This window comes from Pimephales promelas, chromosome 14, assembly GCF_988280905.1.
Source record: "Pimephales promelas chromosome 14, fPimPro1.hap1.1, whole genome shotgun sequence".
Lineage (NCBI taxonomy): Eukaryota > Metazoa > Chordata > Actinopteri > Cypriniformes > Leuciscidae > Pimephales > Pimephales promelas.
Window position 1 is genome coordinate 27,425,564 of NC_142782.1, and position 27,748 is coordinate 27,453,311.

The 27,748-nt window shown below is 37.9% G+C and overlaps 1 protein-coding gene across 1 annotated transcript in view; it reads left to right on the plus strand.

The window, feature by feature from the left end:
* agbl4 (AGBL carboxypeptidase 4) overlaps positions 1-27,748 on the plus strand; it is a 328,580-nt gene that overhangs the window by 16,261 nt on the left and 284,571 nt on the right. Inside the window, exon 3 of the mRNA XM_089119770.1 lies at positions 7,505-7,629. Within this exon, the coding sequence (XP_088975896.1) occupies positions 7,505-7,629 (125 nt within the window). The remainder of the gene's footprint in view (positions 1-7,504; positions 7,630-27,748) is intronic.

Genomic DNA, 27,748 nt, shown 5'->3' on the forward strand with positions numbered 1-27,748 from the left:
GCTACCACCCTGATAACAGACCCCTCTTAGCAGCATTCTGACCTTCTCTTCGCCACAGGCTCACCAAGGACCCTTCAGCTTCTTCTGTCTTTATCTCCCAACTCTCCGCAGGAAAGATTATTCTTATTGCCAGGCCAGGGATATCGAGCAGGAACTAGAGGGAGAGATAACAGAAAGAGAGCAAGGGAGTGTATTAGGGAGAGATGAAAACAAAAAGACAAAGCCTGAAAAAACAGCCGACAGAAACAGAAAAGGACCTAAACTGTTGTCCCGCTGGCAAAGCGTCTTTTGTCCTTTGTAGGACTTCGTATAATTAACTCGTAAAGAGATACCATGAAATTTGAAGTGACTTCTGTTTACCCACTGAGGACTCAAACCATACAGCTAACAAAATGATAAGGCAAGGAATGAAAGGGAAGGAGAACAAAGCGATACATAATCTAAATCTGGATATAAAGGGGTAACAACGTTAACCCTGCATTTTCACGAAATAAGATGAAGAGGGAAGACCACAGTTGACGGGGATGAGTGGCTCTTTTAAGAGAGTGCCTCCAGGAGTCTGGGGCTTCAGAAAAGCCGGCATGTTTCATGGCTGAGATCGATGATACAATTTAGTACATCTCACAGTGAATGCCTCCCTGTGACCTGCCGACTGTTATGAAATGAACACACTTGCTTTGGGCCCTTTTTTTATTCGAGCAATACCGATACAAGGGCAGCAAGAAAATTTGAACCTTTTCAGATTCATTGGCCCCTTTATCACTGCTGCCAAGCGTGTGGGCTGCAAAGCACAGATGCAGACACTTTGTATTTTGTGCCACTGAGGGTTCTGCATATCCATGCTAAAAGATAGATGTCAAGCAATTACTACTCTTGAATTTATTTCCTGCCCCATTTTTGATAAAATGCTAATGCATGTGATTATTTTACTATTTAGTACCATTTTAATGACAGTCTAGTGATTCGGGTGACATTGTGTAATTGATGTCATTAATTAGCATCTAGAGGCCGCTTGGCTAAAAACCCACATTCATGCACAGCCTTCCTCGTGGGACTCCCCGAATGGAGATGGAAATAGCGCTAGTGTTGTGAAGAATGCTAGTTTGAAGGCTTTTACAGTTTTGACACCTGTTAAAGACGATCTGAGAGTTAGAGGTCATGGCTCTATTCCTGTAACATTTAATAAAATGTGAAAAAGTTTAGCCGAGAGAGAGAGAGAGAGAGATTGATGTTGTCTCTGTGACACCTTGCTTTTAGACCGAGAGCAGGAAAAACTGCATGGAGAGAGTTTGTCTGGAGGTCTTGAGCCAGATACCTTTCCTGGGGTTTGAATCAATTCCAGTTTTATCAGTTGTCCGTGTCCAGGTATTCTCACCCGTGGGAGAGTCTGATGTGTTTTCCAATAATGAAAAGGAGCACATGGCAAAAACACATTTAAGAGGTGGCCAGTCTCCAGAGTCACTTCTAATTTCCAATGCAGTTTGTAACAAAAGAAAAAAAAAAAAACTTGTAGAAAGGTTGAAGGATATCTATGTCCAATGCCGTTATCTGTACCTGGGATGCTCTAGACTCACAACATTACCACATTTCTCCCCAGTAATTAAAGTGCAGCTAGTCAATAGATACCAGATAGTGCTTGTCCTTGTTGCTCAAATAGATGTGTTTATCACTATTAATTATTGCTTTATAATCAGCTACTTAGCATAACATGGTACCTTAATCAAATCAACATTATATGGGTTCCATACTATCACTGAAATGTACAATGTATAAACTTGTATACACTCTTTTTCATCGGTGGCTTATTCTCTCTGCCTCTACTTTTCTTTTTCAGTCTCTCAGGTACTCCCTGTATAGTCCTGTTCACTGGTTGTGGGTTGTTAGGAAGCTGTAGACTGCAGAGTGTCCCATTGTTTTGGATAAGCAGGAGGACTGCTCTAACTGACCAGGCTTGTAGCTCTGTAACGGGATTAGCCAAGCCATGTTTCTTTTGTATGCCAATGTCTGACAGGCCTGCCCCCCATTCTGTTTCCTGTATCGCATAACTCCTCATTTGTCTGTTTCTGCTATTTCATGCAGAAACAAAACAAATTGTACATTTCATAGATGAATTTGCATGAGCTCATAAAATAACAACTCTTAAAAATATATTTTAAAAAAACATAGAATTATAGATTTTGTCCATTCCACCAACATATTCAATTATTTGAAATATATTTCTGTTGCACATGGTTTGTAGACTCTAGGTGTTGAACGCTAATATAGAATCATAAACCGAAGAATATAAGTTAGGCAAATCAGATGAGAAGCAATGGAGGCCAAGTGTATGTTTTAGAAATAAGTGTCTGAATTGAACAGCTGGAAGGAAGGAACAGTGTGAGGTAGCTGAGTGGAGAGACCACCCACATGCTTCTCCAGACAGCAAACACATTACATTAATACGGATTCTTCATTTGCTTTTCTCTTCTACATCTATAACAAGGTTAACCACATGAGAAACGCGCACACACACACACACACACACACACACAACACCAGATAAGATGATTCAACCTCCCACTCTTTTCTCTATATGGAATGTTTATTTCAGTTCGCTGATAACAGTGGGAATTAACTCCCTATAAATGAGAAAGTGTCTCTTCTCCCAGCAGCTCGGCGGTGTCGTTCTGCTGAGAGCAAACACGCTATAAAACAACACTGCCTCTATTCCCATTGAACTACATAGAGTTCTCCTCTGAGCTTTTTGCATTATTTGCAAAAACCCAATTTGTTAAATCCTAAGCACTGTGTTGTAGAAGTATAGATGAAATTCTCAAAACAGTTGAAGCAGAATTTGCTTGCAATCTCTGTTTCTTGCTCTTTCTCTCTCTGTTTTCCACTCTGCCCTTCCACACACACACACACACACACACACGCACGCTACCACAAGTTAAAATACAGTCATTGATTTTTCCTCCCCTGGTTATACATTGAATTATCTGTGTTGTCAGTGAACTGTCATCCAAAGTGGCGTTCGTCCTCCACGGTGTGATGGCTGGACCTCTCCTCCACTGTAGTATTTATGCTTGTTTAGGGCTGGCCGAAGTGTTGTAGATTACAGCTCATCATGGTCTGACTCTGGAGTCAGGCACCATAAAATTAAAACTCAAATCAATGTTGTATCATATCCTCTCCCATCAAGCTGAGCAGAGACTTGTTGCCCTAGAGCCCTGAAGTGTAGTGAAGTGTTTTCTTCTCACAATTGTAAGGCTTTAAGACATTACATACCTGAACATTGAACGTGAATCAGATGCTTGCAGCTAAATCAGCATTTGTGTGTGTGCTTGCATTCATATTGCAATTTTGTGTGTATAAAAAAAAAATTAGCTGGGGTGATTTGAGAGTTTATAAGTTACCCACAGCAATGCATTTCTTAGAGGGAAACTGCAGTAGGCCCGTCAGGACCATGGACAGCGACTTCATTCCGCTGTCTTTGGTGCTGAAAAGAAAGGCAGTATGATCTGCTATTTAGATTCAAAGGGTTTGTGTGTGCCCCCCATTTTTTGTGCTTTGCAATAAACACAATTCAGTTGCAGATATACTATATTTATTTTTGTTGTTGTATTAACATTCAGCCATTGAACATTATTGGATTATATTTGAACTGGATATACTCCATTTTTTTGTAGAGGTTATTATATTTGCTCAAAACAATCATAGCAACTTTTTAACTAATTGTGATAGTAGATTGCAAATTACTTGCAAAAATATGTCCTCCATTCAACATAAACTTGCCTTTTCACAGCTCAGTCTGTTGATTTCATTATCTATGACATGAGATGCAGCCAGGGTCCAATTTTTTTTAAAACTTTTTTGTATACCTGCCAATTGCAACTAAATTATGAACATTTAATGACTAGCTTCTTACTGGCAATGAAACTGTATTTTTTAATAATTTTATAAAAAAAATACATTTGTGTTCCTATGAAAATGCTATTATTGATCTGTTTTTTATCTTTCAATATTTGTGGCAGGGTAGGGATGGTCAGTTTTTTTGTAAAACACTATTTCTTGTAAAACAAGTTCGAATATTATATTATTATCGGTACTAAATAGTCTTTAATAGTAAATATTCACAGAACAAACTCTGATAAAACAAGGCAGGCAATATATATATATATATATATATATATATATATATATATATATATATACTGTATGTGTTAGGGCTGTGCAAAGATGAATTGCATCCAAAATAAAAGTTTCTGTTAATGAATGCCACATTTTCTTAAATATATACATACATGTGTGTATTTATACATACAAAATAATTAATAAACAGCACACACAAATATATTATGTAAACACAAACTATTATTTATAGGGCCTAAAACAAATGTTTTGCCACACCTGCCATGTTACTGGCTAACTGGTGAGTGACAGTTTCATATGCTCGCCAATGCCGATTTTTACTAGAATTTGGCGCTTGGCAAGTGTTTATTTTAATATATATACTATTTTGTTAGTCATTTTTTATGTACTAATTGTAGCTTGTCTTACAATGACATGAAAACTATGAGAAATCTCATCTCAACTATTAAAGTATCACAATTAAGACCAAATCACTGGATCACTGTTACTGCATGTCAATGGGCAATATTTGATGCTAAAAGTGGCGTAAATGGTTAATGTGCTGGAATGGATGAATGATGAATTAGAGTGCACATCTGTCTGGAACAGGTGCAGCCACCAATCTCCCATTCTCTCCTTCTCTCTTTTTCTCCTCCAGTGACTGGCTCAGCTACTGATCCTTTCTCTCTTTCTCTGTATGGTTGGCTGATGTATAAAAAATACATGTTAGAGCTGTGAAACAGATGTTATTTTTGGTGTAAAGTGTGTTTGACTCGACTCTTCTCAGTTGCTGAGAGCTGTGGTGTGGAGCCCTATATCACTGCTGCTGGGAGTTCATGTCTGTCATTCAGGTTAAGATATGAAGGGGAATGTGAAATGGCAATACATCTTGTTCTTAGCTGCTCTGAAGGTTTTGGACTATAAAACTGATTACATTCATCTAGATGTCTCGGTTTAAATTGGGTGTTCACCACACTTGTGTGTTATACTGGTACTAAAATATTATCATAGTACTAAAAACTGACAGTTCTACAATGTCATCAGTAGTTTTTTTTTTTTGTTTTTTAGTTGGCCGAGGTGAAAATGTTTTGCTATTCAGTGCAGCTCAGGCAATGTAAAGGTAATTTATTCATTAAATGATTAATTTGACAGTATAACTGGTTCAAATTACAATTTAAAAAAATGCATCAAATTTTAGAAATAGAAATATACAGAAAGCTGTCTGGTGACATTATTACACTTTTTGTTGTTTTCTTTCCTCAGAAAGAACTTGACAAAATTACTATTTATGAGATTACACTCAAATTATTCTTATTCAATTATTGAATTTATAATGACAGCCCTATTTTATTTTCATTTGTCACCCCAGACTTCTTGATTTAGTGTTCAAACTGTAATGCAAACACACTTTACTTTCGTAAAATATTGCAAACTGCATCTATTGATCCACACATGAAATTGAATTAAATTTCTCTCCTTCAATGTTTGAGTTACACATGGACCTTTCCATTTCATTCAGATATGTTTATAAAGGTCTCTCATTGACCTTTGCAATAGTTGTCTGATAATCTATAAAAACGCATTTCCATCAGGAGTGTGCTACTCCTGTCATACGTGGATTCTTGCTGCAGGAGATTTGTGTTTAAAAGAAAGTGACTTTAATCAGCTAAAGTGCCAATATCCATTTCTTCTGGAGAGCACTATCAATCTGTATCCAATACACTGGAAGAAAAACGCAGTGAACATTAGAACCATTGGGCAGCTGTTCAGAAAATGAACAGAACAGCATAAATTAGTTTGTGAAGTTATACATTTAAGGAAAAAAAGGTGACAAAGTTTTCATGTTTTATTTATAATCTGCTTTTTTCTGGAAAGTGAGTCTGGGGAGTTTATAGAGTGAGAACTGGCTATATCAGGAAGTTGAAACTCTAAAAGGTTGAACTTCTCACTTCACACTTTCGTCCTGAGAGGATCCGTTCCTGCTGGTTTTGTGGACAGGCGAGTAAGTTTGCAATGAGTTTAGGAATGTTTCTGTTCTGGCAGAAGGATGACGTTCCGCTGGGCTCCGGTGTGACGGAATGGTGGTCACTCCATCTGTCAGTAATTAGCTCTGAGCTATCTTCCACCAGGCGGTGACATCCACACTTCTTTCCCTGAACCCAGACTGCATGAGCTGGGCAACCAGATGCATCTCCCCCTCCCTCCCTCTTTCTTTCTGTTCATCCAGCCTCATGAGTTAACGCTTTACTCTCATTACCATAGAACAGGCCTGCTGGACTATTACATGACAATGTAGCATTTCACTAGTTGGTATATAAAGAAGTTAGTTGTTGTTTAGTAGATACTTTTGTCAGTGCATTGCAGCAACAATCCCACTGGAACAAACTGGCTGCAACCATGAGATTAAAGACCTTATGAAAGCTAAATTTGAGTGTTATGCTTTTTAGTTATTGTCTGGTAGTTTTTCAAAAAAAAAAAAAATTCAAAATTAGCTTTAAATGTAATAATAAAAACTCAATATAAAATACATCAAGCAGCAATTTCATGTGTTCTGAATGTGTATTTCTCAGGTGCACGATGGGGATTGCTAATGGATTTAAACCAACAAACTTTCAGTTATTAGCCTAGATCTTTAACTACCACACCACATCACCATATTAACTTTATTGGTAAAGTAATTAGCTTTATCTTTCCTTTCCTTCATATTCCAAAATCAGTCATTAAAGACGGTTGTAAAGGCCTCAGATTGCAGCCTGTACTTGCGTGTGGCAGTGTGGCAATGTTTGTTGCAGTTTATCAAACTTTCTCTATTAGTCTGCATGGTGTGAGAAGATTGCTTGTGTTGCCATCAGCACGCTGCTCTTTATTACCTGCCATTTGACATTTGTGTGGGGCCTGCAGGATAATATGTTACCAACAAAGCACTTTTCTGGTTTGTTAATATTTATTTGTTTGCGGCAGCCATGTTGAGGCTTGTTATTGTGCGATCTGCTACCAAAGCTGTCTAGTCGTCACCTGAGCGACTGCCAAGCGTCTCGGCTCGGCTTCCTCCATCCCACCCAGTGCAGTAAGTGTGTGTATGTGTGTGTCAAAATCTGTGGGGAAAGAAAAGGTTTCGACGGCAGCGCAGCATTTTATTTCTCTTTTACATAACTGAAATGATATGAACACACACAGATATTTATCAGTAGGATCCCAACTGATGTATTATTAGTCTACTGGGAAATCTCTTCCAGTCACTGCTGTCTGTGTGGAAATATATGTCTTCAAGGTAAAGCTTTTGAGATGTATATGTTTCTGTAAGCATATATTAGTGTATCATAGAGCTATGGAATAGATTCAAGGTCTGAAAGTAACTCTGTACAACTTTCTTATTCTCTCTGTCTCTCCATAGGTAACCTTGGCCGTGTTGACTACATCAGTGAATTTGAGTTTGATCTGTTCATCAGGCCTGACACGTGTAACCCGCGGTTCAGAGTGTGGTTTAACTTCACGGTGGAAAACGTTCGAGAGACTCAGGTGAGCCCAGACCAGCACAGAGACTCCTTACAAAAGCTGACACCTCGGAGATGTTCCTATCATTTTTCAGGCTTGGATATAGATGTATTCAGGTTTCAAAATTAAAACTTGCTGAGCAAAAAAAGGGAAAAGGCTTAGGGACTTAAATTAGCTTGTTAAATTAACATTTGTATCATGGTAAACCTAAATCTTTCCTTTGAGCCGTTAAAATGATGGTAGACATTGCAATGAGTTGCAGGGATTTTTGCAGTATTTACAAACATGCACTACTGTTTAAAAGTTTGGGGATAGTATGATTTATTTCTTTATTTCTTTGAAAGAAGTATTTTTATGCTCTCTAACGCCCCGATCACACCAAACGAGTTTACACAGAACGAGCAGTGCGCTGCACTTTTTATGTTGCTAGGCAACCACCGAAACAGGTGTTCTGATGGTCAAGTAAACATTCACTCTTAGAAGAAATGGTTCTATTTAGAACCAGAAATGGTTCCATCCCCCGCTTCATGTATGGAACTCCAAAATGGTTCTATATAGAACCATTTTTTTTGGTAAAAGGTTCTATTGGCCAAGTATGAAACCCCAGGGTTCTATATAGAACCCAGAGGAACCCTTTTTTTAAGAGTGTATAGAACCTTTTAGGGGTTCCAAATACATAGCGCTGATAGAACCTTTTAAGGTTCTATATAGAACCTTTTCTTCTAAGAGTGTTAAATCAGCTTTATTAACTATTTACTTTCTGTTAACATTGTGGTAGTTTCGGTTTGTGAAGTCGTTAAGCCCCAGGTAACCTGTGAGAGCACAACAAGTTTCTCCTCCATTATCGCACTCTCCGGACGTTCAAAGCAACTGTAGCTTTCATCAGTACAATGGAAGGCCCGCCTCTCCATTCATTCAATTGGACAGTGAAAAAAAACACTGAAAAGACGTTGGGCGCTTTTTCCACTCGAATTTGCTTTTTTTCATTTTTTTTATTTACCTTTTTTTCAACTGCAAAAACGTGAGGCGCGGCAGGCTGTTTTATTTGATCAAAAACAGTAGATACAGTTCTGTGATGACATAGCTAAATTTTTCGTATCATTACCCCAATGTTCAGTCACATGATCAAACAGAATTCATTCTATGATGCTAATTTGTGGTGTTTTTTTCAACATTTTTGTGTGATTTTTTTTTTTTTTTTTTTTTTTGTGAATGTTTTTTTGCGCACTTTGGTGTCTAAATATTTATATACATTTCATCATGGATGTGACAAGTTTTTTTTAATTGTTATTTATTTAATTTTCTTTCTTTCTTTCTTTCTTCCTTTCTTCCTTCCTTCCTTCCTTATTGATTGTAATATTGTAATGTGGAACACATGCAAGTTACTTTTGATGAAACTGTCCAGAAGTTTTGAATGTCATGAATGATTGAAAGATATTTAAACCAGTGAGATCTGCTTGTCATTATCACATTGATGATATGCCAAAAAACATTCAAGTGTCACCCACACGCTCCCAAAGGTAGACAATTATCAACCAAAAAATTCATCCCTTATGCTGATGTGAATCCTCAGCAGATTGGATGACTGATGTTTTAAATGACGTCTCCGGCTCCTGGAAGAATCAATATCGCTAGTGAATCTTAAATCATGCAAGCTTACATGAATTTAAATCAGTTTTTCTGCAGAAGCGTAATACTTAAGTGCCAGTTCATGCCTGTAATCAATTTACAGAGACCTTGTGGTACACGCGTCACGTCAGGCACACAGATTGGTTTATACACAATGTCATTTTGGATGATGGAATCTCTCAAATGAATAAACTGCTCCATTTTTTTTTTTTTTATTATTTTTATTTTTCACCTGCTTTGAAATATCATGTGACAAATCAACAAGTGGAAGTGTCTTTCTCAAGAAACATGCACAAGTCAAATTGACAAACTTCACCTTGTTGTCGAGATTCAAGTCTGTATAGCTCTTTTTTCCCCCCTCCTGTCCTCTTAGCTTTTCACTGCGCAGACAGACAGTATCCACTCATGAGCTCAGGACTTTGTCATTGGTGGAGAGGAGTGGTCACATGCCACAGTGATATGTGGGAACAGAGGGCGTGTCCGTCGGACAGGCCAGCTGGCTGGGCCGGGCTGCAGTTGTTTAGTTTTGTTAACGCCGGTCGAAGTCTCATCACGGCTGTCATTTTTGTTTAATAGCTAGAGGACGGTTTACACCAAGAAAGGAGGGGTGGAAGGAGGGCACGCACGCTATCTCACTGATCTTAGATACCTACACGCAAGGATTGTACATACTGAGGATGATATACAGATGGATGGATGGAGAGAGAGATGGGCTGTTATTAATCGGAAATGCTTTACAAAGAAATATGAAGAGAGAAATATAACATGCAGAAGAGAGACATGCAAAAAAGAGAAAGACTAGACGAAAATGTGGGATGCTGTTGCCATCTTCTGTAGCCTGGCCCTATCAGGCCATCTCCCTGCAGTGCTGTAGTCAGCGCTAATCAAATTTTATGGGCAAGAGATGAATGGAAGCTTTAGTCCGGGAGTCTGATCGATTTTAGGGCCAGATACCACTCTGCATCTTGCGCCAACAGGATATTTGCTGCTATGGCAAAAAAGATAAAGAAGATCAGGAGGGGAAAGAAAACACACACGCACACACACACCATACACACTACAGGTGGCAAAAGAGAAACATTTACACTATTAGCTTCGGAGGTGCTTTGTTGATGCCTACTCCACCCTCCCCACTCTCTCCTGCTGTCACCACCTTGCCCTCTGTCTCCGTAATCTTTTCTCCATCAATCCAATTTCCGTTTAAAATGAGGACTAGTGTGAATTTAATCTACTTCAGTGGGAGGAGGTGGGGCGGTCGGTTGGTTTAGCAGAATAGAGTTTGTTTGGTAAGGGTTGTCTGTGAGAGTGAACTGCAACACACATTGCATGTTTTGTTATTTATTATATTTATTTATTCATTTCATTTCATTTTTTAAGAGAAAAATAACACAAAAAAGCTGAATAACAGAATAGTTCAATCAAAATTTACTCATCTGGGCAACCCTGTGCTAGAGAGATATCAGGCCAGGCACAGAGAACACCCAACTCTCCCTTTACTAAAGAACAGGGGAATGGGAAGCTGGGAAAGTGTGTGATACTGAAGCTGAGATGACCATTTTGAAGTAAATGTAAGCTGGTGAAACAGATTTGGTCGTCTCAATCAGCTTAGCGGCTTTGTGGAAATTGGCTGCAGCGTTTTTTTTATGATGGATGGATGTCTTTTTCCTTTTCTTCTTCACGTTACCTTAGAACCTGCGGTCCCTCCCTCTCGTTGAGCTGGGGTTAATTATTTTGCGATGTGATGGAGTTTGGTTTCTATTTAATCTTTGACTGTAATTGTGTGTGTGTGTGTAGTGTCATGAAGCTGTTGCTTTAATGCAAATCCTTACACTCTTAGAGTAAAGAGAGGACAATAAAATACTGGGGTATAAAAAGGAACCTTTCCTTTCATTTCCTTTCCTTTCCTTTCGGTATTATAGGCAAAGGTTGCTGATCACACCTGCTCATAGATGAAAGGACCTTCTGAGTCATGCGTATGATGATCTTAATTAATGTCATTAAGTATGGTTTTTTTTTCTCCACTCTGTATGAGAATCAAAGACTGCTATTAGCTCATCAGAGTGACTGCAACGCAGTGTAAACATTTTGACGTTTTGTATCTGCCCAAAGAAAGGAATAGACAGAGCAGAGAAAGGAGAGAAGGAGATGGGAGTAGAGATCCTGACCCATCCGTGAGTGCTGTAATGGATGAGATGCATATTGATTTTTTTTTGCTGGAGTGGAGGGAGACTGGGTGGAGCAGGTGTGTGCTTGTATTAACAGTAGCATTAGCGTGTGTTTGTGCATCAGCATCAATGTGTGTCTATGTGAGTGTGTGAATGTGATAGTCTTGGTGTGTGTGTGTGTGTGTGAGTGAGAGAGATTTGCGGGAATGGGCGTGTGCTGAGTGATCTTGGCTGTGTGTTCTGGGAAGGCTTCTGGAGGTTGTGCTGTGTAATATCAGCTCTTTGGCACAGACCGGCCTCTGAATCTGACTCTGTAAACCTGCATAATGGACTCTTATCACACACACACACATGCGCACAAAACTCTGTGTTTGTACAGGGACATTTAACCCTTCTGGTGTCCTTCAGACTGGACTGAGGGACATGGTGGGAGGGGTAATGAATGTCTGCAGCTCTGTCTCTAGAGGACCAGAGCTAGATCTGTATGTCAAAGGGTGTTGCCATTCGTGTATCCTTGTGTATGTGGACATGTGTATCTGATATTGAGGTGTAGGATTAGAGGGCAACCGATGCAGTCTCCAAACAGGAGACCATAAAACAGGTTGCATCTAGGGGTACGTACGTGGAATGACCAAAATGTAAATGTGTTTATTTTGGATCACGGTAACTGTATATACCTGAAATATTTCAGCTTGAATAAAGTAAACCAAATATATTTAGATGTCCTTTATTGAATATTGTCATAATATTTATCATAATATTGAATTACTTATTTATAAAATCACATATATATATATATATATATATGTATATATGTATGTTTGTGTGTGTGTGTATATATATATATATATATATATATATGTATATATGTATGTGTGTGTGTGTGTGTGTGTGTATATATATATATATATATATATATATATACAGTATGTATATATGTATGTGTGTGTGTGTGTGTGTGTGTGTGTATATATATATATATATATATATATATGTGTGTGTGTGTGTGTGTGTGGGTGTATATATATATATATATATATATATATATATATATATATATGTGTGTGTATGTAAATATTCAAACATAATTCTAATTTAAATTTAAATATGCTGCATGCTGTCTTTGACACATCATATCACTATAAAGACAGCAAAAGAACTAATCAAAAATAACAATATTTCAACTCGCATCTTTGAAGAGTCTTTGTGTGTATTGTCTGGCATTTTCTTCCAGTCTGAGTGTAAAACTGCTTTTAAGTCATTTCCCTGTCATCCCTCTGCCCACTGATTTTGAGGTGTCTCCAGGGGGCTGGAAGGAGAGAACAGATGTCTGGCATGTGGCAGGGGTCCTGTTCAACCCTTGGTGAATTGTTTGAGGATTACATTTGTAATTTAGGTAAAGTAGTCCAACCAGGAAGACATTGACCTCTTATATTCTCATTAGGTTAAAAATCTCCTGCTGAAGTCTTCATAAACATCATCTTAAAATGTCATCTGTCATATTAGAAATAAACAGCCTTTCTTTAATCCATCAGCTCTGATTTTACTTGCAGATGTTGTTTGTTTTTATTTTTGTTATTAATTAGGGTTGTCAATTTAACAGGTTGATTTAGTGGGATTAATTGTTTAATATAACTTGTTAAAAATTAGCGCAATTAATCATGCACCTGACCCCTTTTGTACATGCCATTTATAAGAATTGTTTTCTACCATTGGAGCAATTCAAGCTTTAAGTACTACTAATGCCGCCAGCTGCTATACATGTTGGATAAAGTGCAACAGAACACAATGATTGTGATGCTTTTTTGAGAGTTTGAAAGGTTGAGCTCCTTTCCTTCACACAGGATGCATTCTATCTTTAATAACTGCTATAGTGGACTGCACACTATAGTGTGTGGGAAAGAGGTAAAACACGAAGATCTCTTCTTATAACTTAGGGTTAGGGTTAGGGTTAAGGTTGGTACAACTCAATGGCCAAAAAGGTAAAACAACAACATTACTGAAGATCCATTTGACTGTTGGATATTGCCGTTTTATAATTGTCAAATTAATTCCAATTCCACTTTTTTATTGCTTCATTGCCACAATATTTTAATGCTTTAGAATGATCTTAATTTGTCTCTTTTCTCAGCAAATATTGATCTTGGCCATTCATTGCGATTCAATTGGTTTCAGTTACAATTTGTAATGGATTGACATCCCTATGTAATATTTTGATTGATAACAGCAGAAAGTAGAACAGCAGTTATATTCTTTGTTCGTTTAGAAAAACATTGTGATTAAGCCACAGCTTTGTTTTTGCGATCATTCCAAGCCATTGCTAATGTGGTCACACAAGCTGAGTGTTTCCTCCCAATATGGCGTGTCTATTTACAGTCTTGCTATACAAGCGGCTAATGTGGCTAATGTACTGTGATTTGGCCAGGCTGCAAGGGGATCTGCACAGGAAGCTCATTTCACAGATATATAAGCACGCTGCACAGAGCGGATCCAGCAGCACCTCGGCACCGCGGCGATCATCCGGATGGTGGGTGCATCTGCGCTCCATACGGAGCCCAATACACTCCCTCTGCGGGAAAGACGGAGACCGTGCCATGCGCGGGACCCCCTGCCAACATGAAAGCTTCAGATTACATCTGCAGCGTCCCTCATCCTCCTCCCCCGAAACACCAAGCAGCCAGGCAGGTGGCCCATTTATATACATTAAAAGAGCCAAACATCTCTCGCCTCGACTTCAGGGCTTTTTGATAAAGGCCGCCGCTAGGAAGGGGAGGGAGCCCGCGGGGCCCTTTTGAGTGGCTAAAAGGCTGAATTTGGCGGCTGGGTGCTGCTGTGTTTGGCGCGGCTAGCGGGGCGCGTTGCAAGGGAATGGCAGGGGCCATGCAGAGCGCTGCGCATCTGCACAAACGTGCGCAGCAGCGGGTCGAGGATCATCCTTTTACAGGCCATAATGAATACAGATTGCGCAGCCGGATCGAGATGCTTGGCAATCTGCTGTGCCGAAAATGAAACAACTGCTGCTCTAATCAAATAGTCTTTTCATGCCAGCATACTCTTTAAGTTGGGGCTAAATTCAATTCCAGAATTCTGGGGTTATAAATGTTGTAATTAGACCATTGTTTTTAAACTGGAGGGTTCTGCACAGGCTGGCTCTCTATCTTCCTCTTGCTTTGTACCTCCTGATCGCTATCTGTGTTTTGTAACCCATTGTGGCCCCGATGTGCTGAATGCGAAAGCTGTGGCTATAGACTCTTTGGGGCCCTTCAGAACCCCTCTTCCCAAGTCAGATTCATTATGCTGACTAGCATTCAGGGAGTCTGCAGTTTATTAAACAAAGAGGAGCTGTGGCGCGCTGATGCTTTGTTGTGGCTTTTGTTTTTCCTTTTTGTGTGCTTAATTCAATCAGCTCCTTGCCCCCCTCTAACCATTCTGTTTGTACTTCTTCGCCGTTAATTACTGCCTAAATTGTTCTCTTGGTGTTATATCTGTGTTTATTTACAATGGGGTGCTGCAGAGATGCCTTACTGTATATAGGAAGGTGTGCAGCTGCTATCTCCTTGCTTTAGCCCTCTATTCTCTGCCTACCAAGAAGAAACCCAGTAGACAAAGAAATGTTTTTGCAGAAATGTTTAGATCCTCATTTTTATATAACTTTTGTTCATACTTGATGAGTTACATAAGTGTTTCTCAACTGGTTGGTCACAAGTGTGCTCTGGTTGGGTTGTTGATCTATCAACTTTTGAAACCGTCGAAAAGTTGCAGCGTTTGTCGCGCACAGCTTGTGTACTGCAAATTCTGACAGTATCGGCCATTGTTTTTCAGGTGTTCTCCGATGACCACTTTCTGTCACATGCTTTGATTTATGGCGGGCAGAATACTCTGCTGTGATGCAAGTCACGTGACCATGTTCCCCACCCACACATAGCTTATTATATATATGTATTGTTACGATCTCTTCTGAATCGCAACAAAATAAGGGAGTCACCACACACACCACAGCCAATTAGTTAATGAGTTTATTGATCCATAAAAGATAAAACAACATTAAAGATCTGTATAAATGGTAATCAGTGTGTGAGCAGATGTGTGCATTGGTGTACTTATGAAAGACAGCAGTCCAGCCCTTCTTAGTCCATGAAACCTCCAGAGACATGACAACCATCCCAAATGAGATGGATCAAGAGGCGATGGTGATCTCCCATATTTTGAACATCTCAATGAGTCCTCCCCATAGCCTTGTGACAGGAAACCCAAGGTACAGCGTAAACAAAGTAGCATAAGCTCAGTCCCACTCTCCCGCTCTCAACTCTGTCCGAGTCTTTTATTGAGCAGCATGATTACATTCAGATGTATGACCACTTTCTTCAGCCAATCACCTGCAACTCAGAAATGATGAGTTCCTCACTGAAACCATCACAGTATGTATGTGTGTGTGTAGTTATGATAAAAGTCATTTCAAAGTTAATATATACCTCTAGTTTTAGTCTGTTAAGCTTTTGAGGCTTGAAAAACCTGGCAATAATGTGTTAATGGGGATTTTTATTTTGTAAATTTGTTAATTTTCTTGTTAACTTTATTTCCTGTATTTTGACCAAAAACAATGCACCGTGGCTTTAATTCAGCGTGAGCAGCGCAGCAAAAATAGACTCTCCGCTAAAATGATCATGGCACTGCCACTTCTGCTCTTCTCCTGCTATGCGCTGCCACACTGCCTCAGCCCAGTTAACATGGGGCACCAAAGAAATATGTGCTCCCACTTTGCTAGTGTCTTCAAAAGTAAAAATCTATTCATTGTCCAAGAGACATTTAGACTCCAATTGCACAAACTGTGATGTCCAGAGATGTACCGTGATGTACGTATATACACGTGTTGCATGGGGCCATTCTGTGTCTTTTTTAAAAAGCTGGATGCTGGTCTCTATTCAATGCCATTTATGGACAAGTATTGGGACATTTTTTTGTGAAAATTATTATTTTGTGGTCTGAAAAAGAAAGAACGGCATACTGAATAAGAACAACACCAGGGTAAGTAAATGATGACCTTTAACAATTTTGAAACAGTTTTTTTGAGGATGCAGAAGCAAATCCTGTTGGCAACCACCGATTTATCACTCAGTTAATCACTCATTTTTACACCCAAAGTGTTACTTTAATGACATCTGTGTCTATCCTCTGTTAACCTGGTTGTATTTGCAGTAGATGAATGTTATCTCTCACTAGATGCGCTCATAGAAATTGCTTGTCAGAATTATTGGCATGTGCAGGCACCAGCGTCCTCGGCGCTCCAAACGAGCGGGATCTTCACGAGTGCTTCTGTCGCTCATGGGCACTGCCATCCATTAGACGTCTCTCTAAACTGCTCCACGTTTATTGGTGGTTATGAAAAGGCACAAATTACAAAATGCAAAAATGCTCTGCCTTTGTATGACACTCTTAATGCATTGAATGTGGATATTATGAAAGGCAGACCGAGGCCTAGAACGAGACATGCCGGAGAGCTGTCCACATTTGCATTTTCATCCCATTCAGTGGCTTCCACTTATTGCTCTAAAATTGTTTTTGAATCTCCAATTCTGTGGTTATGAGGCTGTATTGAATGCCATTTGCTCTGTATTATTTGATGTGGAGGCAGCGCAGAGAGGTGCTGTCAATCTGTGTTCATGGCTAATGTGGTTAAGTAAAGCCAATATGGTTGTTTTCAGTGCGTGGTGTGGTGAACAGGGGGTTGGCTTGTGATTTGACGAAGTGAGATAGAGAGAGAGGAGGACGATGTCGTGTTCTCCATTTAGCTTACTTTTTACCTGGCAATGTATTAATTCATTGATGCTGTGTGTAATTTGGCAGATAAATAAGTTGCATGTTATTTGGGTTTGAAGCTGAATTTAGGAGCTTGACTTTGTGTGTTTCTGGGATGGATTAAAGGCACAGTACGTAATTTTGCCCCTAGAGGTCACATATTCGAAACAATAACAGAAGCGTAGCTTAATGACGCTTGAAGGAGCTGGGGATGATGGGAGATATCTTCTTCACCTCCACTGCAGATGGAAATCAATCTGACGGGACTCGTTATGTTCATGGATGAGGTAATAAACTTTTATAACCGTTACAATCCCTCATGATTTTATTTAAACCTAATTAGCTGCAAGTAACGTAATGTTTAATGCTAAATTACTACTCATACATGCCACTTTATTTGCACAGTTTGCACAGCACAGTTTTACGTGTTCGAAACAATCATACTAAAGGTACATTTAAACGTACCGACAGCATTTGCAAAAAGGCTGACTTACTATTTATGTATATAACACATTTTGTATTTAATTACAGTACCGTAGTAGACTTGTTAAACTGTGGTAATTACCTAAGCTCTCTCCATCTCGGAAATGCCACACTGATACTGATCCTCGTTGTTTTCCTCCTCTTGTCTAAAACTCTTTTTTTGTCTTTGGCGACAGAACATGCTGGAAACAATAACAAATAATCATTGTCCATAACGACTGTGCGAATCATCAACAAGTGTGGCGTGCTAGACTCTACAATTACCACTTCTGCATTATTTTATGATACTCTCTGTGTTGCTATGGTTTCTACGGCAGTAAAAGCAGAAACCGAGGATAATGCGGACATGATGCTATTGACAGACGACACAAATTGACAAAGCCTCTAGAAGGCAAGCCTGCAACCTTTAGCCAAAAAAGCGTAACGGCTAATGCTAACGCTGCGGTGGTACACGGGGGAAGGAGACCAGAGTCTGTTTTTTGTGAATGGAGGTCAATGGAGAAGAGGCTTAACTTCACTGAATAAACTGCTTTTGTGAGGAAATAGCTAATCATTTAATGAGTCGACTGCCTGTCCACTAAGCTTCAACATGTATTACACTAAACAATACTTTTGTTGGGAACGATATGTAGATTTTAGTATGATAGTAGGCAGAGAAGGGAATGTTGTGACGGGTAGGACTCATTTACAGCATTACCATAGTATTTAATAGACCATTTCACAAGATGTAAACAACACTGGTCCAGAAACACTTCCTGTTTCAGTTTGTAACTGTTTTCTTTATTTCACATGTAAAGAAAACATCTTAAAGATGTTTGTTTAACTTTTTGATTCAGTTTTAAATGTTCTGTTGGTTGTATTTTATCCCAGCTTTTATGTAGTGTTAAAAAACTGAAACAGGAAGTGCTTCTGGACCAGTGTTGTTTACATCTTGTGAAATGGTCTATAGTAATATTAAGTGATTTTGTGTAATGTCTTAAAAAAAGTAGTAAAAAAATACAGATGTTTTCTTTCTTTGGCTTTCAGGTTTTACAAGTTATGAGAAGACTTGAATTGTAATGACTATTATAACTGCATGAATGCATATGATGCTTATAATTATACATGCTTATAATTTTTTTTGTGTAATCTTAAATGTAGTTTTATGTGCTCTGCAGTGACTAGTACTTTGCAGCTAATTGAGATATTTATGCTCTTTTTTTCCCACAGTAATGCACATTTCTCAAACAATATAGTCCCACTGTATGTTTACTAGCGATATAAATCCAAATATAGAAAATTTATTATTCACAAGACCAACAAGATAATCCACTGGAAAATGATAAACGTAAACTGTAACTGACTGTCATAATGTACAAATATTACATATTGTGCCTTTAATAGTCAATAATAAGTTAGCCTATTTTGAAGCAGGGTTTCTACAAAGCCATTGACTCTTTAAAATAATCTTTTAGGATCCAAACAACCTTTTTTTGCCTTCTATCTATGTTAATTTGTGGCCTATGGTCACATTTTATCACAATCAGGTGTAGTGGTTGAAGATTCACACAGAGATGCATGAAATTCTCATTTTGCGCTTCACTATTGTTAGAAGATAAGCCAGCAAGTGGACTGATTATTAAGACAGTGTTGTACATTGTGGTAGTACTACTCCTTATATATAGATATAGTTTCTTTTTTGCACTTTTTTAATGACTTTTTGTTATTAGTATAAAACAAGAAGACTTGACAGGTATAGTGAATTGTAAAATATATATAAATAGTACAGTCCGAGAACAACACAAAACATGAAAGGGGAGGAAAAAAATAGACAAAACAATTCTTATATTTTATATTTTACTGTTGGCCACAGCGCTAGATATAGGCCAGGGGGGCAAATTTTACAACAATATTCTATATCAAATATATTTATGTATTGTATGGTGGTATATGAGTGTCATAATAGATTTGTGTAAATATAAGTTACCACCACATCTATATCATTATCTGTCTATTATATATATATATATATATATATATATATATATATATATATATATAATAGACACTGTAAAACCTGATGAGTTAGTTCAACTCAAACCGTTTGGGGAAACCGATTGCCTTAAATCATTTAAGTTTATTAACTCAAACAATATATATATATATATATATATATATATATATACAGTATATATATATATATAAAAGCCGGTGGTATCCCAGCCATTTCAGTTAAAATTAAGTTTGTCTAAATTAAAATAAATAATTTCATAAAACTCAAAACAATGAAACAGTTCAGTTTACTTAAAATATATCAGTTCTGTGAACTTGAAAGAAAAAGAAAGTGTTAAATACTCATAAAAATGAATTTGACTGAACTAATTCGTTGAATTTAAGTTTGTCCTACTCAAACCTATTAATTATTTTGACCGTTAGGGTTTACAGATAATGATTATAATTTGTTGCCCTTTATTTTATTATTATATACTCTAAACTGTTGTTCCCCATGTCCTTGCAGTGCCCTTCAGACAGAACATCCTTTGATATCTAGTTTTACTTTGATGTATGGTTTCCTTACATCATGACTTGTCGTATGATTTACAGGGCACTATTCTGTGGTTGTAACATAATAACCTTAGAAATGTGAGGTAAGATGGCTGCTCTTCATTGTTGGTCCATGTCCACAGAACTCTGACTAGAACAAATTCATGAAGCAGGAAATAGGCCTGACAGTGTGTGTTCTGTCTGCCATGACTTCAGCTAGAGTGAATATGGCAGGGTAGAAGTGAAATAAAGTAGCTCTTACCCACAGTGTACTACCCACAGGGCTCAGCGCTGCCCATGTTCCCTGGGGGAGATACGGCTTTTTAGGGCCTCATGCGTCACGCCCCACCTCAAACTCCATGAATCTTTCATAACGCTGCTTTATCTTGGAAACCGAATGACCACTGATTTAAACACGCTATCCAAACAACTGACATAGACAGGAACACATAACACACATGAAGACTTTTGTCACTGTATATGTGGGGACAGTGTTTGCCGAATACTGATCCTGTAAAGCACACTATTAGGTAAAGTTGTCACTTGGCTTTTGTCAGTTTTTAAAAATATGGCATTTAACTTGAGATTTGAGATTTAATATGCTGTTTTTACCTGACCAGTTGAATGCAAAAAGTAAACAACATTTTTTTGTATTACTTTGAAACAAGCATGTTTCATGCTGCAGGAAAGAAGTATCATTAGATCATGGATATGTCACTTTTCTTTAAGATTCTGACCTAAAGTTCTGTTAAAGTAGAGATGAGAAGGAAATGTAGTTTTCATTCACAGCAGTTCCCTCACCAGTGGTTTCTCAGATAGAGATTATGTCTAGTCTCAGGCTAAATTACACTGTCAGTGGTGATTTTCTATTGAATCGTTTTTTTTTTCTCTCTCTTTTTTTAAAGTCTGATACTAGATTTAGCCTTTTCTCCCTAGAAAACCAACCCTTTAATCTGTGAAGGAACCTGCAGCAACCTGCATTTTATCATCCATATCTTCACAGTTATCCTCACAGCAAAATACAGTTCCACTTTGAGATAGATGTTTTATTGTATCTCATACTCTTGGTTGTGCTCTCTAGGTATACCAAATACTGTTTGCATAGAGTAAACAGCTGGTGTTTGTCTTTAGGATGTAGAAGGTCTAGTCTCTTCAGAGAAGAGATAAACACAAATGTCCTCTGAAATTTGTCAACCGAATCATGGTAATGTTATCAAATAATTCACAACTTGTATGAATTGTAGGCATTTTAATGTATGTTACTGTGTGTTTTTTTTTTTATGAGAATAAAGAGACTGGATAGTAATCTCACCCAGGAAGTGCGTCAAGGCCATGTTTATGTTGAAAGCAGGTTGAGTTCACATGCCATTAATAGCTGAAGCATATGCAGCGTCTTTAGTTGTGCAGATTGTATTATGGTGGTTTAAATGCACACACGATTGCCTGGCCCCTGCATTCCATAATTGCTTATGCCGCTGTTCAGTGCCTGTCATTTTCATTCAGTGTAAATTGCAGTATGCTGAGCCCACAAAGAGAGTCACAGCCAGCCCTGTTTTTCAACGCTGGGATGCAAAATAAATGATGTTTTCATCAGGAGACTAGCGTGGAATTTGATCAGCGGCGCTAGCTGCAGCTCCAGGCGGCTCATCGGCCAGATGTAACACGGTTAAGTTGCACCTGAAGGACCCTGATTAACAGCCTATAACACTTCCAGTCCCCAAATTAAAACCCAGATATCAGTAAACATGTACTCGAATATTCTGAAATACCAGAACGATCCTGGGAGTCACAGAGAACTGTGTTCTGTGAATGGTCCCCTTCTGTTGTTTTCCTGTTGTGATGTGAGATAGCAGGACTCAGGTAGGCTATATCTTTCATCCTGTGTGCTTTTTGCAGTTGACTTTCAACTAAATCTAATTTCATGTGATTTTAGAAACAATGGATTTAGGTAATCTGGAGAATCTGCAGAAGGTTTGCATTTAAATATCAATGAGTTATTAATTTATCCCTCACAGTCAGACTGAGTAATTGAGAGAACATCCCCTGATTTAATAAAAGATTAACATTACATTAATTAAACCACTAAATGACATCAATTATGCTGCAGGTTTTTTTTTTTTTTTTTTTTTTTTTACAGACTACTGAGTAGTTTGCGGAAGGCATCACTCCAGTTAACAGATGAATTTTAATGTACACCCTTAACGAGAAAACACCCATGTATGATATGGAACGGAACGAAAATATCAGTAATTGAAATCCAGTGGCTTAACTCTGAATGATTAGCTATCCCATGTTAACATGTGGCAGGATTTCCTTTTTGTCAAACCGTTAGCATTTGAAACCATTGAATTGAACATTGAATAAACATTTAGCGTTTGGGAGAGGAGTGCAGGAAAGAGAGAGAGAGAAAAATGGATGTGCACATGAAAGACTCAGGGAAAGTTTTCTAATGTAATGAGGCATCAGGACGAGGCTTTTGCAGAATTAATCAGCGAGCAGAGAAGGTGCCATTAAAACACACAGAGAGGAGACTGAATGCTTCTCTTGTGACAAATGTGTAATTAAGAATGATTTCATAGTCTCTGTATTCACACATTCATCGAGAGCAAGACAAAGAACGTTCATCTGCTCCGCAGTTTGATGAGAGCCAGTTTTTAATTACACCACCATTACAATTTGGGTGAAGTTTTAGAACCACGCTCCTTTTTTATAATGTTTTAAAAAGACTATTTTAGCAGTAAGGGTATTTTCTGTTGGCCCACAGTCAGGACAATATTTAGATGTTTTCTTATCCTTATTATTACATTTATTATTATTATTTCACACATACATACATACATACATACATGCATACAATCAGTGTTTAATTTTTTTTAAGTTGACACTTGGAGAGGTTGTTAGCATTAAATTAGACGGCAAAGAAATGAGATATGGCACTGTTTGGCCTCTATTTCAGGGTTTAGTTATTTTAATAACAGGCTACCCGAAAACCCATATCAAGCTGTACTCATTCATAAGAATATGAGTTACCTTTTTTTGTTTGTTTGTTTATTTATATGTTCATTTTCAAGAGACTGTTATTACATTGAATGCATACAGGCAAATGTGCGAAATCACTTCAGATGCAGGCTGATGGTGTCCTCCCATAATAAAAGAGAATAGACTTTGTTACAGAATTTGAAATGAAATTGCAAGACAGTCAGCTAGCAATACTATTTGTACAGATGAAGGAAACAAGTTAGATTTTTGTCTCTAGGATGTAATGCAGAGATTTAGGATATAATGGAAGTGGTCAAATCATCATAACTTAGTGCTTTTAATTCAAACTGTGCCACAGACAGCACCCTTAAGTGAATTTCTTGGCTTAGTAACTGCAGGTCACCTTGTTATAAGGAAATGGCTGTAATTTCGCTCACACACGCTACACACACACAGATGTGAGAATGTGATGGAGTGTACATGTGTAGGCGTATGTTTATTTGTATCTCTCTCTGTGTGTGTGCGAATATAGCTGTTATAGGTGATATAAACTATATTAACCTGTGCCTGTGTGTTTAAGACTCAGAAATATAGGGTGTATGTGAGGGCAGCTTCTTTCTTTACTCTTCAAATGGCTTTTTTTAATGTTAAGGACCTTATACTAGACCAAAGCTCTAAATCATGTTCATAAAAGCAGCTTAAAAGCATGGATGTATGATCACTCGCTAACCTCTACTTTTTCATGATAAGCAGAAGAATAAATTTAATTGACACACATTAAATTCTATTGGACGTTTTAACAGTTTTTAAGAGGTAAAACGATGATATCAGTTAAATGGGTTTTATTTTCACCAACATGGCTGCAACTGTAGAATAAGGTACGAAAGAAATATTGTTCAGAATTGTTTTTATTGTCATCATCATTCAAAAGAAGCTGTTTTCACTTCATCACATTTTCTATAATTTCCAGTCCTGTTTTTGTTGAAATAAAGACAAATTTAAATAACGTCTTTCACAACATAGCTTCTTATAATCATATTTTTATGCCATTCTATCTTCTGCTACCTTTGATGTTTGCACACCCGATCCAACTTTGCAAAATCAAGTATCACGGAGTTCACTGGTAAATATGACCTTGCTTCGTCATTCATTTGCACATAATTTGAAATTACAGTATTTCTAACTTCACTTGTAGACCACATTACTGTAGCAGGGATCTAAATTATTAACTTGACTTTGAAAAATAAAAAATCTCAGAGCATTAGGATGTGAGAAACATCAGGAGACACTGGAGGTGGAGTCTGAAACCTCTTTGTGCTCATTCAGGATGAAGATGTTTACTCTTTCTGATTACTTTTATGATGGGATACTTTCTTCCAGTCATAGTTTTGAAATCCAAACGCAGCATGTAATCTCTCTTCAGAAGGATCATCTCTCCGTCTCTCCCCATTTTTTCTCTCTCTCTCTCTCTCTCTCTCACTCACTCACTTACTCTCTTTCTGTCCTCATGAATACCATCGCTCAGGCAGCGAGCTGTTGCAGGCACTTTGTTGCTGACCATGGTGCTGAAAGTCCTGCTGCCTTCTATAGCCTGATTGTTCATTTCATGGTTCATATAGCTCACTCGCCATTTGTCAGCAGGCCGTTAGTGCACCTGCTTTTTCTCTTTAACCCATTCCTTTACAAACCATAACAAATCAAACGCACATTTGTTTCAGCTCATGGCTGACAGCTCACTGCCAGCATTACTGTTTCAATTAGAGCGGCGTGTGCGAGTGTGCGTTTCATGAGTGAGACTTGAGTGCAGTGGGAATAGGTTTTAGTTTGTGTTTGATCTCCTATAATGGGACGGCTTGTTTGGCGAAGGGGGAATTCGGTTCAAACACGACTGGAAGACTCGTATATATGTGGCGGCGTATATATATACGAACTGGTCACAGCAGTAAATGTACAGATCGGCGCTGTTATGTAAGAACCGGGAGGATCTGTGGGGTCACGTTTAGAGTTTGAGAACTTTCGATTGAGGTGGAATTATCTCATTAGGGCTCTCCCAGCACACACGCACTAACATTCCCTTTCTTTCTCATGCCAGTGTCCTTCATATGGAGTGTTGCCTTTGTCAGCTCCAAATTGTCCTTCATGCTGCGCTGAATTTGTGAGCAGTGTGCCAAACGCTAAGTAAATGTGTTTTTCAATCTACCCCCTCCTCCTTTTCATCTCATTCCTTCTCGTCCAGCTATTCCCTCATTTAAGGGTGCTATACCTGTCTGTTTCTATGTTATATTGTCTCTCGCTCCTGTCATCATCTCCTTTACACTGTTGGTTTTGGCTGGCCTGGATAGATTCCATTCATACACGTATACAAACACAAACTGTTTGTTCAATCACATTTGTTTAAGCATGACCTGCACTGAGGAAATTATGTTTTTGTTCCTTGCAGAAGGAAAAGAGAGAGAGCACAGTGAAATGATGAGTTTAGCATCCTCGGTATATTTAAATAGTTTTTTTGGATAGGTACCATGGTGAAACTATGGTAATCTCTGACACAATATTACAATATAATATAACAATATAACATGTTGGGTTTAGCAAAGACTGACACAGCCATTTATTTGAATTAAAATGAGCAACTTAATGAAAAATAACATGTGCCAAATACCCTGAAATTAAATCAAAACTTCCAAAAAACAAACAAACAAACAAAAAAACTTCAGATGAGTGAATGTAAACCAATTTAAAATACTAACATCACACTCAAGTAGTTAAAAATCCTTAAAATGCTGCACCTTTTCACTCAGTTTAAGCCTTTCTTTTTTTCCTTTTTGAGTGTGCACTTTGCATTTTTTTTTATAAATAAAATATAGTGACATGAGTGTTTGGCCCTATAAAGTATTTGGACATGCATAAGTATTTGGATATGCAACCAAAAGAGAAACTGTTTTTCATAACTAATGAAGTTCCCTTTTAACAGTGCTCGTTGTGCACGATATAGTGCATATTTATGTGTGTGTGCACATTTGTGTGTTCTTCGGTGGCAACAAAATGTTTCTCAATCTTCATTTCGATGTGAAAGCAACTGGGCGCAGTCAACAAATTAAATGCCACATTCTATCTAATGGCTTATAAGGAATGTTATAATGCTTAAAATTGTCTTAAAATTGAAAATTGTCTTAAAATTGTCTTGAAATTGTCTTAAAATTGTCTTAAAATTAAAATATGCTTAAAATTGTCTGAATTTCATTGAATTAGATACAAAATATAAAAAACAAGTGGCACATGCAAACAAATAATGCTACAGATTTTTACAGAACTAACTTTAGACTTTTTTCTTCATTTTTAGCAATATGTTTAGTGAAATATGTTGATTGTACCTTTTCTAAACTCCTAGAAAATAAATTCCACTTGTTTTGAAATTTCATTAAAAGAAAACAAATGTATACTATTTTAATAGTGGTAACTAATTACCTTTTGGAGCCAATGTATGTCAGTGTACCAAAATATTACCATAACTGCGGTACTTTCCACCTTATAAGATTACATTGTTATGTGAAGGTGCTGCAATAATTAATAGTTATGACACAGGCGTTTACCTCCCGGCACATTTGAACCACAGCTTATGAGAAAAAGGAAGGAGAGAAAATAATATTTGAGAAGACACTGCTCTGGAGAACATTCGTTATAAGCCATTAGATAGAATGCGGCATTTAATTTGTTGACTGCCCCCAGTTGCTTTCACATCGAAATGAAGATTGAGAAACACTTTGTTGCCACCGAAGAACACACACATGTGCACACACACATAAATATGCACTATATCGTGCACAACGAGCACTGTTAAAAGGGAACTTCATTAGGTATGAAAAACAGTTTCTCTTTTGGTTCTCCTCCATTGCTTTTGGAGGCCGTTGGAATGGAAAATCCCTGATGACCAGGTAAGGAGTCTTCTCCCCGAAAAGTGCCATTATCCAGATGGTGCCATTAACAATTAGGCTGCAACATTTTCTCTTTTATAATTGACTCCATAGGCTATTAGGCAGGTTGGCATCAGGTTCGGTCTGCCTGAAACTTGTCCAGATGTTGTGGCGCAGACAGGGGTGACTGGATAGGAGATTTTAAAAGACGGAGAGGGAGAGCTCAAAGCTAGGGTGTTGTGCAGATGGACAGTGGCGGTGGGTGGTGGTGGGAAGTCAGACTCGATTAGATCAATGTCTCTATCACTCCATCTGCAACACGCACGCTTCTCTTCCTTACCAGAACAGATGAGAAAGTACTCATTTGTTCAGTATGCAGATGCTTAAGGTTGACCCTTTGACTTATAAAACTTGAAAGCTAGAATTATACTTAGCTATATATACACACATATATATATATATACACAGTATATATACAATATATATACAGTGTGTATGTATATATATATATATATATATATATACACACACACTACTTTATAAATAAAGAAAAGAAAGAAAAAAAGAATGATATATAATATATGGTATGTATGTATGTATATACAGTATATGTGTGTATATATATATATATATATATGGTATAATATATCATTCTTT